This window comes from Lissotriton vulgaris, chromosome 3_1, assembly GCF_964263255.1.
Source record: "Lissotriton vulgaris chromosome 3_1, aLisVul1.2, whole genome shotgun sequence".
Classification (NCBI taxonomy): domain Eukaryota; kingdom Metazoa; phylum Chordata; class Amphibia; order Caudata; family Salamandridae; genus Lissotriton; species Lissotriton vulgaris.
Window position 1 is genome coordinate 892,720,660 of NC_141689.1, and position 12,177 is coordinate 892,732,836.

At 43.3% G+C, this 12,177-nt stretch overlaps 1 protein-coding gene across 4 annotated transcripts in view; it reads right to left on the reverse strand.

The window, feature by feature from the left end:
- The window catches only part of SMARCA2 (SWI/SNF related BAF chromatin remodeling complex subunit ATPase 2), a 1,892,118-nt gene that overhangs the window by 1,701,847 nt on the left and 178,094 nt on the right, over nucleotides 1-12,177 (reverse strand). For all 4 annotated transcript variants that reach the window (XM_086961220.1, XM_086961218.1, XM_086961217.1 and 1 more), the window contains exon 4: nucleotides 5,774-6,115. In XM_086961220.1, the coding sequence (XP_086817346.1) occupies nucleotides 5,774-6,115 (342 nt within the window). The remainder of the gene's footprint in view (nucleotides 1-5,773; nucleotides 6,116-12,177) is intronic.

The following is a 12,177-nucleotide window of genomic DNA, read 5'->3' on the forward strand; positions in this document are numbered from 1 at the left end:
CAGAAAACAGAACTACGGTAGGACACCACCATTAAATTGAGCACCATGCTGATGTAGTAAAATCGCACTTAAATTGAGAGATGTTATAATGACATGTAGTGAGATTCCAGTCATCTGATGAAAAAACTATTTATCCCATTCCCTAACTATTACAAGAAGCACTTTAGGGTATCTATAAGAAAAACCCAGATTAGGCTGTACTGTTCCCATTGGGAGCAGGATCAAGACGGATATGCATATGAAGAGGTCCAAACTGAGGAAGCGTAGTGAGCAAAGAAACGATGGATTAAACCTAGATCTGAGACTGGGGTGAATGTTTGATTTGTTCAGCATTCCGTCAATCATCTGTTCTTTTTGCTTTTGTCGCCCTAAGTTGGAAGAGCATGCCCAGACGTGATTCCTTGCTTTCTGTGTCACTGGATTCAAGCTAGCCTGGGTGATTAAGGGGGATACCCTGAAATGGTCCCAGGAGCACCTGGTCTGGCAGTTAGGACTGGTTTGCATATGGCTCGTTCCAAGCTGGGGTGGCGTGCGGAGCAAAAAAAGAGATGGATTGAACCCAGATCTGCAAAGGTTATGAATGTTTGCTTTATTCTGCATTATCTGTTCTTTTGGCTCTATAAGAAAAACCTGCATTAAGTGTCATATGATGGTATGTAACTGGAGTACTAAACCAGCACCATATTGAGCACGTATGAAGGCACCAAATAGAAATAAAGAGGGGATGTGGCGCCACGTCGAACTAGCATATACCTAACTGAATAGAAGATATGTTTAATAATGTGTTGTGCAATAACAGATTAGATAAAGGAAGGTTAATAGAATTAAAGTATTACAGACGAGAAGTATATCCAAATACAGCTATATCAAGGAGTGCTTTAAAATTATATACCTTCATCAGAGACTGTATGGCCCATCTTAAAAGAAGTGAAGTTAATTGTTGAGTATGCACCTGAGGTTTTACTCAGTAAAAAGAAGTGCTAATACAGGCGACGGAGGGTATAATGCAGGATAGATCCGATCCAAAAAAAGTCATAATATAAGAGGCAATGAAAACAAATGCATCGTAAATTATTCTGCATTCTATTAAGGATAATATTACACCATGAATGAATAAATGAATAAATAAATAGAGGGTAAATAGAGAGATAAGATCCTAAAAACTGTATGCACAGATGGGAAATGTGAGATCTTACCCAAAGGAAGGATAGTGGTATTATCATATCATAGTAAATTGTAGATCAAACGCAACAGAGATAGATGTTTGTATATGTTGTGAAAAATTCACTGTGGCCGAACAGTGCGTTACCTCCAGCAGTGGCATTTGTTATGCTATATCTGTACTTGGAAAAACATGAATGCACCTTATAAGAAATATATAATTTCTGGCCATTAGAAATCAAGAAAATATTGATAACTATGGTAAATACTAATCCTATTCTGCGCCGCCCTTTACCTCAAAATCCATGAAGTTTCATTTCTTTCTAGTGTAAGTTCACAATCCCCCTCCTTTGGGATCTACAGCAGTGGGCTGGATACAAAGAAATTGAATGTCAATAGTGGCACTATCTTTTTGGCATTGCGTATAGTGTTCTGCCAAGGGGTATTTCTGAAGTCTCGTATGTGTTTCAAGAAACGTTTTTTAGCGGTCTAATAGCGCTCCTAATATTGATTATTTTTTTTAAATAACATATTTTATCTGTCAAGTATCAAATATAATGCAGAGCTCTGTACCCCAGAAGACTTCTGCCACAATAAACTTACATGGTCATGACTTTGACATTTAGATAATATGTTCAAGAAGAAAAGAAAGGAAATACAAACAAAAAAAACACAACATGAGAACTTACTGCAGGCCCCAATAGTCCGCCCATCGTTTGCAAATTTTGAATTTTTTTTACGGGCATCCCCTTGACGTGAAGATTGGGATTTCCAAACCCCATACAGAAGTCCAGGACATTCTTCCAAGCGGACAGAGAAGGTACAGCATATGCTTTCCATAACCTTGCAATGTCTCTTTTTGCCAGTGTAAATCCTAATAACAGGATGGCGTTTATAGATGTTGCCCCCAACCTCTTCCATAATATGCAAGAGTACCAGCTGTGGTGGGGAGGTCCCAGCCCAATGCTTCTGTGAGACAAGCCTTACCACCTCTCCAAAAATCTGCAAGGACGGAGCAGTGCCATATCGTGTGCATAAGAGTTCACTCCTTCTGCTCGCACCGTAAGCATACAGGGAGGCCACAAGGCCAGCTTTCCAGAGCCCGACACTAGTATAATATACATGATGAAGGTACTTTAACTGAATGAGGCATAGGTGCACTGCAATTGCAGCGTCCCACAGGGAGGTTAACGCCTCTGTCCAGTCTTCCCCCTCCAATGGGCCTAGATCTCCCTCCCAAGCCTCTCTGAGTTTCTGGAGCGTGGTGGAGCTATGTGTAACCAGTGATTGATACATTTTGGAGATTTTATGGTCCTGGAGATCTCCCATAAACAAATTTAGCCTTGACCGGGCTAAATTCAGGAGGAGTCTCCAATCCCATAAGACTGGGGGAGGTAGCATGCCGGAATTGAAGGGGTCTATAAAATTGAGTCTTGGAAATCTGGAAGTCCTGCTGAAGAGCTTTAAAGGACTTCAAGACTGTACCCCGCATTAAGTCTAGATTTTACCACATATGCTTACAATAGTATAAACAACATACTTAGTTACACATTAAATATATGCATTGATATATTTTCGTCCTGTGTTATTTTTGAACTTTAGCAGTAGTTTCTAGCAAATTCACACATTCAGCAATCCATGCATTGGAAGAAACCACATTTTAGGACGTTCACCTAATTAGTCTTGTAGTCTTTTTAATGGGAAACTGAGGCTAACAATACGCTTGAAGATATTACCCCATTGGTAGGTGCTGCTTGGTTTGCAGTCACCCATCTAGCAATAATAGAGTAGTGTGTTAAGAACCCCCAATGTTTATTATCTATGTGTCATAACTTCTTTATCCCTAATCGTAGGATGTAGTCATCCTACTAATTTCGGTCTTACATTTAGACTTGTTCTTATTACGTGGTATCAGGGCCATGTCTCTATTAATTATAGGCATTTTCGTTCTTGCTTTGTCAATATAGTGGTAATCATAACCTCTTGATCTAAAAATGTGTTTACATATCCAGAACATTATGCATAAAATCTTTAGCCCACTAAAATGTATACCTGCCCTCATCATTAACCCGAAGGAGGTGGCTTTAATCTGGGATCTTGCGTATGACCTAGCAGAATGAACAAAAGAGTTACATGATGTCTCCTAGGGGTACATTTGGCTCTCAAATGTATCAAGATTACTAGAGAGTTCAATGTCCCAAAAAGAATTTTATTTCTTTACTCACAGTAAAAATCATGCTATTCGTCTGGCATGAAACTCCTCACGTTCTAAGACAGAATGTGTCCATAACATCGTCAATAAACTTATCTAGTAAAAAATAAATCTCATTCGTCAAAGTGACAGATTACTGGCCCCAAAAACTACTGCAAGGCTATGAGAACACATTCATGTTAGATGTTTGTCTAGAGCGAGACAACATATAAGGTCACTAAAAGCATATTATTGTCACAACTTATGTCACTGATCAAACTGAGTAGATGCTGAGGGTCCCTGATGAAAGGGGTCAGTTTAATACAAATGGTTGTAGAAATTGATCTACAAACTCAGAGTTTCTCAGAGGCTCGGTTAATGACCAAGATAATTGGGATCCCTGGTGGAAATGAAGCACCTTTAAGAATCTTATGTGGCATATAAATGCAAGAAAATCTGGGTTTGCTTTCTTTACAATACATATATTCTACTTTAATAATGACCCCTTGGTCAAACTAAGGTCATTTTCTCACTGGTGGTCTTATAAATCCCAATTGCTAGATTTTGCCCTGCTCTTAGATAGTTGTACGTATTCGGGAACCGGAAGAGCAGCTCTCTGTTATAGTCAGTCTTTTTCATAATGTTGACACCCTTATCTGCCTGACTTATAATGGTGTCCTTATTATGCAATTCCTGTAATGCTCATTATTCGGTTTGTGTAAGGTCATCATTAATACAATGCAAGTGTTTAATATGTAGTGGTTTTCAAAATGTTCCAAGTCGTTGTTAACCGCCTTCAGGAACTTATCTAAAGTATAACCCACACTAAACCGTGGAGTGAATCTAGATTTTGGCTACCATCAATAGTCATGTCACCTCCTAGCTCTAAATCAGTTAGTAATTGTGTCATAATAAGCAGATCTGTGTCTCTCCTCCTTAAACCCACTACTGTTTAACATCTACGTCACTCCTCCTACCAAGCTCAGAGAGTCTTTCAGTCGTAGGTGTGAGGACTATGCAGATGACACTCAGAACACCCTCACGCTAAAAGACAATGTGAGTAGCCTCTAAGGGCAATTCAGGAATTGCCATTGGTTGGTGGTCCCTGTATTGATTTGAGTTTCCTAAAATAGAACTCAGCAAAACCGGATGTCATAGTTTCTACACTTTTTCAACCTGGTCCCCTAACTGGCTACCAGATTCTCTTGGCTCTCACCCGCATCTACATCAGCAAACAACATAGGTGTCATTTTCGACCAACATCTCACATTCGAAGCTAAAGGAGTAACATAATTCATCTTGATTTGCTTACTAATGAGGAGTCATAAGGAAAATCCCACCCTTTTTTTGTGGCTCCAAAAGGAAATGTTAGTCTAACCGCTCATCATTTCCAGACTGGACTACTGTAATTCACCGTCAGTCTTCCCAGTTTCTTAGCGTAACAACTTCAGCTCATAAGGAACTGAGTAACATGCCAAATTTTTGGCCTACAGATCACGCTTACATTTAGCATCCTTTCACTAGCTGCCAATCCAGAAATGCTGTATTTTGACCATTCTGTTTCTGCCATAAACCACTTCACAATTCTTCTTACTTGAACTATATGCTGGCCATCTTCAAGCTTTTTGTTCCCCAAGGGTCACTTCGTCCCAACAAGGCTCACTTTGTCAGTTCATTGATTTAGGAAATCACATATCAGTGGTTATGCTTGTTCTGCTACTACGGCCAAGACTGGAATGCCCACCCATCCAAACTCAGATCGGAGGAACAGCTTTTGTATTTCACTTTGTATATGTTCTGCTGGTTAATTTTTTCTTTGTGTCAATGCATCGTATTCTTGGGAATTTCCACACTACAAATTCAAACACAAACTCCACCCATCACCTTTTGTAGTCTAAAGTGTAATGTATGCCCAGACGAGGGCCCTGTGCTCAGGTGATTAAAAGACATTAACATTTGTTCAATCTTTTTGCAAGCAAAGCTAGTGAATCAATAGTTCAAGTGAAGTATATTTTATTGAAAATTCAGAAAATTCCAATTAATAAATCGAGTTTGAAAAAATGTGATAGTCCTGTGAAAAATAAGTAGTTTAACACAGAAAATATATCAAACACCTATACAAAGATGTAGAGAGCCACGGAGGGAACCAATGATCTTGAAAAACACTAGCTTGACGAACGAGAGCTCTAAATTGATAAACCCCTGCAGTGATATTTCCATGAAGCTCCTGTGAGTTTAAGGATTTATTAATCTTTCAAATGGTCTCTTGAGGTATAGAAGGTCAGGCATGCTACTTGGGAAAGAGTTACAGCTGGAAGCAGGCAAAATGGTTAGGTTGCGATTTTAGCTATTGATAAAAATCAGTTTAAACATTTTATGGTCATACTACTACTCACTCGGCTAGCCCTAATGTTGACCTACCAGGTGGTCTGTTGTAGTTAGCTGGAGGTTGGGGTGGTGGCGGCTGCTGTTGAATTGCAGGTAAAGTCCTCTTCCCTTGAACGGCAAGCTGAAGGTTTTCCGGTAAAGTCTGACCACGAGCCAGCATTTTGTATGCCAAAATTTGAGCTCGAAGCTGATGAAGCTGAACAGGACTGAAAGGAGAGGGACCACGGTTTGGTTGACTGATAACCTGTGGATCTCCTGGCATCATGGGTGCCTGTTGGCCAGGAGGAATTTGCGGAGGAGTTGGACCGCCTGCAGACATTGGACTGGAAACATGTTCAGGTGCTCCTAAAGGAGATGGGTGAGGAGACATATAACCTGAAATAGAAAGCGAAGTATTATTTAAACCGTCTCACATGATGATTTTCATTACAAATGAAATTAACATTTTAATCTCTCCCATTACCTTCCCATAATTAAATAAATTCCCTAAGCTATCTCATGTTAAACTCCCTAACAAGCCATATTAAAAAAACACAGTAACCATTATCATGCCACCCAGTCCACGTTATGAGCAAGGAATGAGTTATACCCTGGCTCCATGTGTTCACATGAGGGACCTTTTAAAGGACATACTTAACTTGAATAGTTGTCAGGAAATGTCCGAATCACTGTTTTTAATAATGACAATCTGAGTCCTTATTAAAATTGTTACGGAGGACAGCTTGCCATTTTTTAAGTCACATATCTAACACTTTTTCTTTTTCACATAGTTGTAATCTGCTCCACTGTAACTCAGTTGTAGCAGCAGTCCAGGGAGACATTTTGTCTCCCTGTTAAAACCCTATGATGAAGCATGTCATCAACTATGTTGATGAGTGAGGGTTTTAAAAAAAAGCTTTAAATATTCCAACCACAACGTGTTTCCTGTGTCTATACTGCAAGTAGCTATATTTGTTTCTTGCACCAAATGGGAGAGTCTCAGTTCTCCTTTTTGTGCATATTGTAGCATTGGAATTGATAATTCCGTTGTACTTCTTTGGTCACTCCTTTGTTGTTTTTGAGTTCACATGAGGGACAACAGATTGAAAACCCTCTGGGAAGATTGCTGGGGGCCACATTACTCAATAAATAAGAGTCAGATAATCTGCAGCCACCCTCACTGGTCTCCTTCCCTTCCTGCCCATTTGAAGTAATGCTGCTGCCCTGTCCCCCCTGGCATACATCTAATGCCACGTAGGACTGCGACCATACCACGTTGCCTCCCACCTGGTTGGGCACTTCCATTTCATGATCTGCGGACCAGGACCAGTGAGGCGCATGGGGCTGCTTGTGCTGTGACATCCCATCGCACTCAAAGGCATATGCAAGTGGGCCCCATCACATATATGCCTGGGAGAGGGGGGTTGGGCCGAAGTGGCCATATCTCTGTGATGTTGTACCTGCTACTGGATCCTGGGGCCCTGCGTTGCCGCCCTCATTGAGTACTGGGCACCTGGTGATAGAAGACACAAGTTCCTACCTTCTTCAATGTCATGAGAGACACCGCCCTTCTCACCCGATGTGCCCCTTAACAGTGCCTGAATGCGCTGGGGTTGCTCGTCCTACAGCGTCAGTAGGGGGCTGCGGGCACTGGCAAGTCGGCCCACTGCGCCAACATCCTGGAGCCCCTCCCTCCTAGAGTCTGCCTACGCGCTGAACAATGGGTAGGCTACATTTGTGCGCCCTACATACGCCATGACTCTCCTTCGCTTCCACAAGCATTGCAGTGAGCACTGACAAGAAGGATCACGCCGGCCATCCGGAGACCATTGGGAACAAATTGGACATTGTTCTTGAAGCAGTTGTACACACCGGGCCTCACTAGAAAGCGCCTGTGCCTCCCTGAAGAGTAAAATCTTTAAAGTTACAGCAGACTGTACATTACTACATGCGCACCACTGCAAACTCGCTGACTTGGTCCAAACAGCGGAATGAATTCTCGCCAAACTTCAACAGAAATAGAATCGATGCTGCAGGCCTTGTTGGACTGCGTGCACACTCTGGGCAGAAGACGCTGGGGTTGCTTCAGGAATAACTCAGAGTGGTGGGCATTCCGGAGGGTGTCGAGAGGCAAAACGCAGTCATCTACATGGATTGCTGGCTGCATGACCTCCTCGCTCTGGCCGCCCTCTCCCAGTACTTTTTAATTGAGCAAGCGCACTGCATACCATAAGCCTCCACCAGGCTTCAATTCCAGACAGCTACTGTTTCGTCTGCTTCACTACCGCAACAGTGACTCCATTCTACGTGATGCATGGAAACTTCATGACATCACTTAAAATGCCTACATCATGTTCTTCGCAGACCATACAGCAGCGGTGCAACGACAATGGAGCTCTTGACTGTCAAATGACGCCTCCAGGAAATGGACTTAAGATACTCCCTCCTGTTCCCTGCATGTCTGGGGTTGTTGCTGAGGGGGCAATGCACTCAATTGCATCTCCATGAGACACCTGGGTATGGCTGGAGTCAAACCACACCGGAGTCAAAGACACCTCTATGTCCAGCAGAGAAGGGGGGCTGCTGCGAGTGCAAACAGCAGCCACTCCACACTCCTTGGCCCAAAACTATTCCCAACCTAGAACAAGTCATACAGGAGAGGCACTGACCCCTACAGATAGCATCCACGATCTGTAAAGCAACTCAGGGTTCAGATCCCGAAGAGGGATCCACCAGGTCCCTCAGTGACAACAGCTACACAACTACGGGGAATTACGGGACAGACTCCGTAATTCCCCTGGATTTAACACCGCAGACGTCTGATGACATTATCTGCCCTGATCTTCGCTGGTCTTTCTATAGCCCATCTGATAGACCTGTAAGCCCAATGTTTACATGTGATTCCTTTAAAAGATTTTTGTTCTTCTTTGCAGCAGATATGGGGACAAAATGTTTCTGAATTTTCTTGTCAGGTCTTGCTAAAGTCCTGTCACCACCTCAGACACCGCACATGCACTCAAGACGAGGGACAATTACACATCATAGCCGATGCACCCCCTACGTTCATTGCCCCAATCCCTTCTCTCCACACTCCCATTTCAGGGTCTGTATTTCCACTTGATACAAAAATCTAGCAGTTTAGGGGGATACACGTCACTCTACTCTGATGGTATTCACGTTTTTTTTCTTGTTTCTTTTCTTGGTTGTAACTTTCGGTTTTCTAGCACCCAACCCAGTCGCCCATGCCTGCAAGACACCAACACAGTATATAAATTGGCCTTCCGTCCACCACACGCCACTCCAACTCATACATGACCCACACTAACGTTATCACCGGAAAAGTGTGGGAAATGCACACCTCCTCAGGCCGGTATGCTGTTTATTCATATCTCAAATGCTACTCTATCCATATAAACGCTCTTGCAAGAAACTCATTAATCACAAGCCGAAGCAACTAAACTGCAAAAGCGATGGAGGCCAAGTGTTTGCTACTAATTTCTCCTCTTATGCTAGTGTCGTTTTGATATGGATCAGGCCAAGGGTCCTTCAAAGCAGATGAGGTGGTTGCATACACAGAGAGCTGCTATGTGCTTGACAGGGGCCACCTAGAAGGTTTACCATATACTAGTAGGCACAATATATGCACCTAACACTTAACAAGTCCTGTTCCTCCACAGCCTATCTGGTATGCTGGCCCGATGGAGTGGAGTACCATGGCTATTAGGGGGGTTTTCAACAGCATCCTGCACACTGAACTTTGTCAATCATATCCTCCACTGCCTCGTACACCTGCTGCATCCAATGCCCAAGCACCACGGGACTGGTTGCAACACTGGCATCTAGCAGGCATCTTGCACTCACACAACACAAGATATATACATTTGTTGGCACAATTAGTCTGCTGCTCTCCTCCATTACAAACGTGGATTACTCGGATCTCACCCAATCTGATCATGAACCCCAGTACCTGCAGCTAGCATTGGACACGCCCGCCCTGTCATCCTCCCCTAGAGATTACAAGCAGCGTCGCTAAAAGATCTTCTGCGCCTCTATCAGCACCGCTCTTGAGAATTAAAAGTCACTCATAGAACACAAAACCCAAAAAGTGGTCATCCCAGGGATCACTCACCGCCGTGCGGAGGCACACCATGAACAAGCCTCATTATTTTAGAGTCTTAACTATGCTGATCACTCTGCTCACACCCACACTGTAGCTGATAGAGCTGGCCGCCTGCTGGCGTAGCTGAAACGCCAAGAGCAACCTAACTCCCCCATGACAATGTTGTGATCAGCCTCTGGCACTCTGCTCTACACACAGTGTGACATACTTAAACTGACACGCCTCTACACCTCACATATACCGCTCACTACAATGACACTGGTCCCTGCCTCTCCGCTTTGCTCTTGCCCTGTATCATGCAGGGCCAGCGGAGGGAAATTGAAGAACCTATCACTCTGAAATACAAGTGACACACGCCCTCACCACAGGCCGGTCCCCGGGCCCCGACAGCCTACCTGCAGAGTCCTACAAGGTATATACCACACTTCTTGCTCCCCATCTGCAAACATTATACAAGGAGGCCCTGTCAGACTCCTGCCTACCTGCATCCCTCCGTGAAGCAATACTCATATCCGTGCCCAAGTCGGACAGAGACCCATCTGCCTTGAGCTCATACAGACCTTTGACCCTGCTTTACACAGACTATAAGGTACTGGCCAAAATTTTAGCAGACTAGCTGGCGCCTCTGGTCCAGGCACTAGTTTGCCCGGACCAGACTGGGTTTGTTCCAACCCATAACACATCCCTGAAACTAAGCGATTCTTTTGTATCCCGAAGTATTCTCCGCACCAGTGGCCACAGGCCGGTTGCCTGATGCAGGACCTAGAGAAGTCCTTCAACTCCCTAGAATGGGCCTTCCTGTTCAAAGTGCTTCTGCGGTATGGAATTGGGAACAGATTTCTCTGACTGGTCAAATTACTATATACCCAGCCACTATCTAGAGTCAAGACAGGCTCTCTTGTCTAGTAACTCCCTCAAATGCAAAGAGGCACCTGCCAGGGCTGCCCACTTTCCCCGCTCCTCTTTCTCCCTAGCAATAGAGTACCTAGCAGTTGTTAATCAGGAGCAGCGGGTGAGCAGGGGCATTCCTCTGGGTGATGGTATTCACATCATCTCTCTTTACGCAGTTGGCCTGCTTCTTTATCTCAGAGATGTGCAATCGATATCAGACATGCTCGCTCTGGCACCCAGTAGATTTGCTGAGCTCTCCAGCTTGAAAGTGAACTGGGCCATATCCTGCCAGTTCCGAATTAACACCTATGCGCCCAAACCAGAATTTACCTTCAATGGGGTACCTATAGTCTGGCAGCCCTCCACATTCCGGTACCTAGGAATCCGGGTATATCATTCACCTAGAGATTTATTTGATTGCAATCTCGCAAGCGCTGTACCACCCCAAGGTCCCAAATGACATTTTTGCAGACTTGTGGAGGGGGGGAGGGGAGAGGAGGTGTTGGACTTAAAATCCAACACCTTCCCAATTGTCCGCACAGACTGGAGTTGGAATAGTAAATTATACTATTCCAACATCCAGCGCCCCCCCTCCCCAAGTTGTTGTTCCGACCTGCGGAGTAATGGTATGCGGAATCACAACTCGTTTGTTGTAACGACAGCGTTGTGATTCCCTGAGGGGAGAAACACAGCGGGATAATCACAAACATTTGTTGGGGCAGGTGCGGGGCGTGGGTTGGGGCTTCTTTTTGTTAATTGTTGTATTACATGTAACTAGAATCGTTTATCCATCTCTCCGTAGTACATGCTGTAGGCTCCAGAGGTGGGTCAGTAAGTACATACTGCTTTGTTCTACTCATGTAATTGTGAACGCTCTGACAAAAACTTGTACGCTGTCAACCGGTTAAACTTTTCACAGTGCTACCCTGCCTTTTACCACGGCAATTGTAAAGAGTAACATGCTCAACCTCTTAAGTGCCTTAATTTTTGTATCACTGTACTATATATCACTGAATGTATAAATTGTTCTCATTTTGCAAAAACCCAATAAACGGATTCAAACAACAAAAAAATGAGTAAGGAGTTAGTTAAGAAAGACATTTGAATAACAACTTTAATTATTTTTTTTACATAAATCGGGTTTCTATTGTTTTCCTTATACTAGTTTAAGTTCATGTAAAAAAAAAAATGGCTACAACTGTTATCCAATTTAATATTTCTCTGAAAATATGGAAATTATTGACCTTTAAAGGCCAAGCTACGCGGACTTGAATCGACCTCCAGTTCACATAGAAATGTATAAGTAAGCAATGTCCAGTTTATGACATCACACAAGGGTCTATAAGAAAAACCTAAAAACGGGCTTGATGGCATCGCAAATAGTCGGTAAAAATACTTTCATTCAATTAAGGAATATGAATTGCCTGAAAAACACAAGTACTTCAGG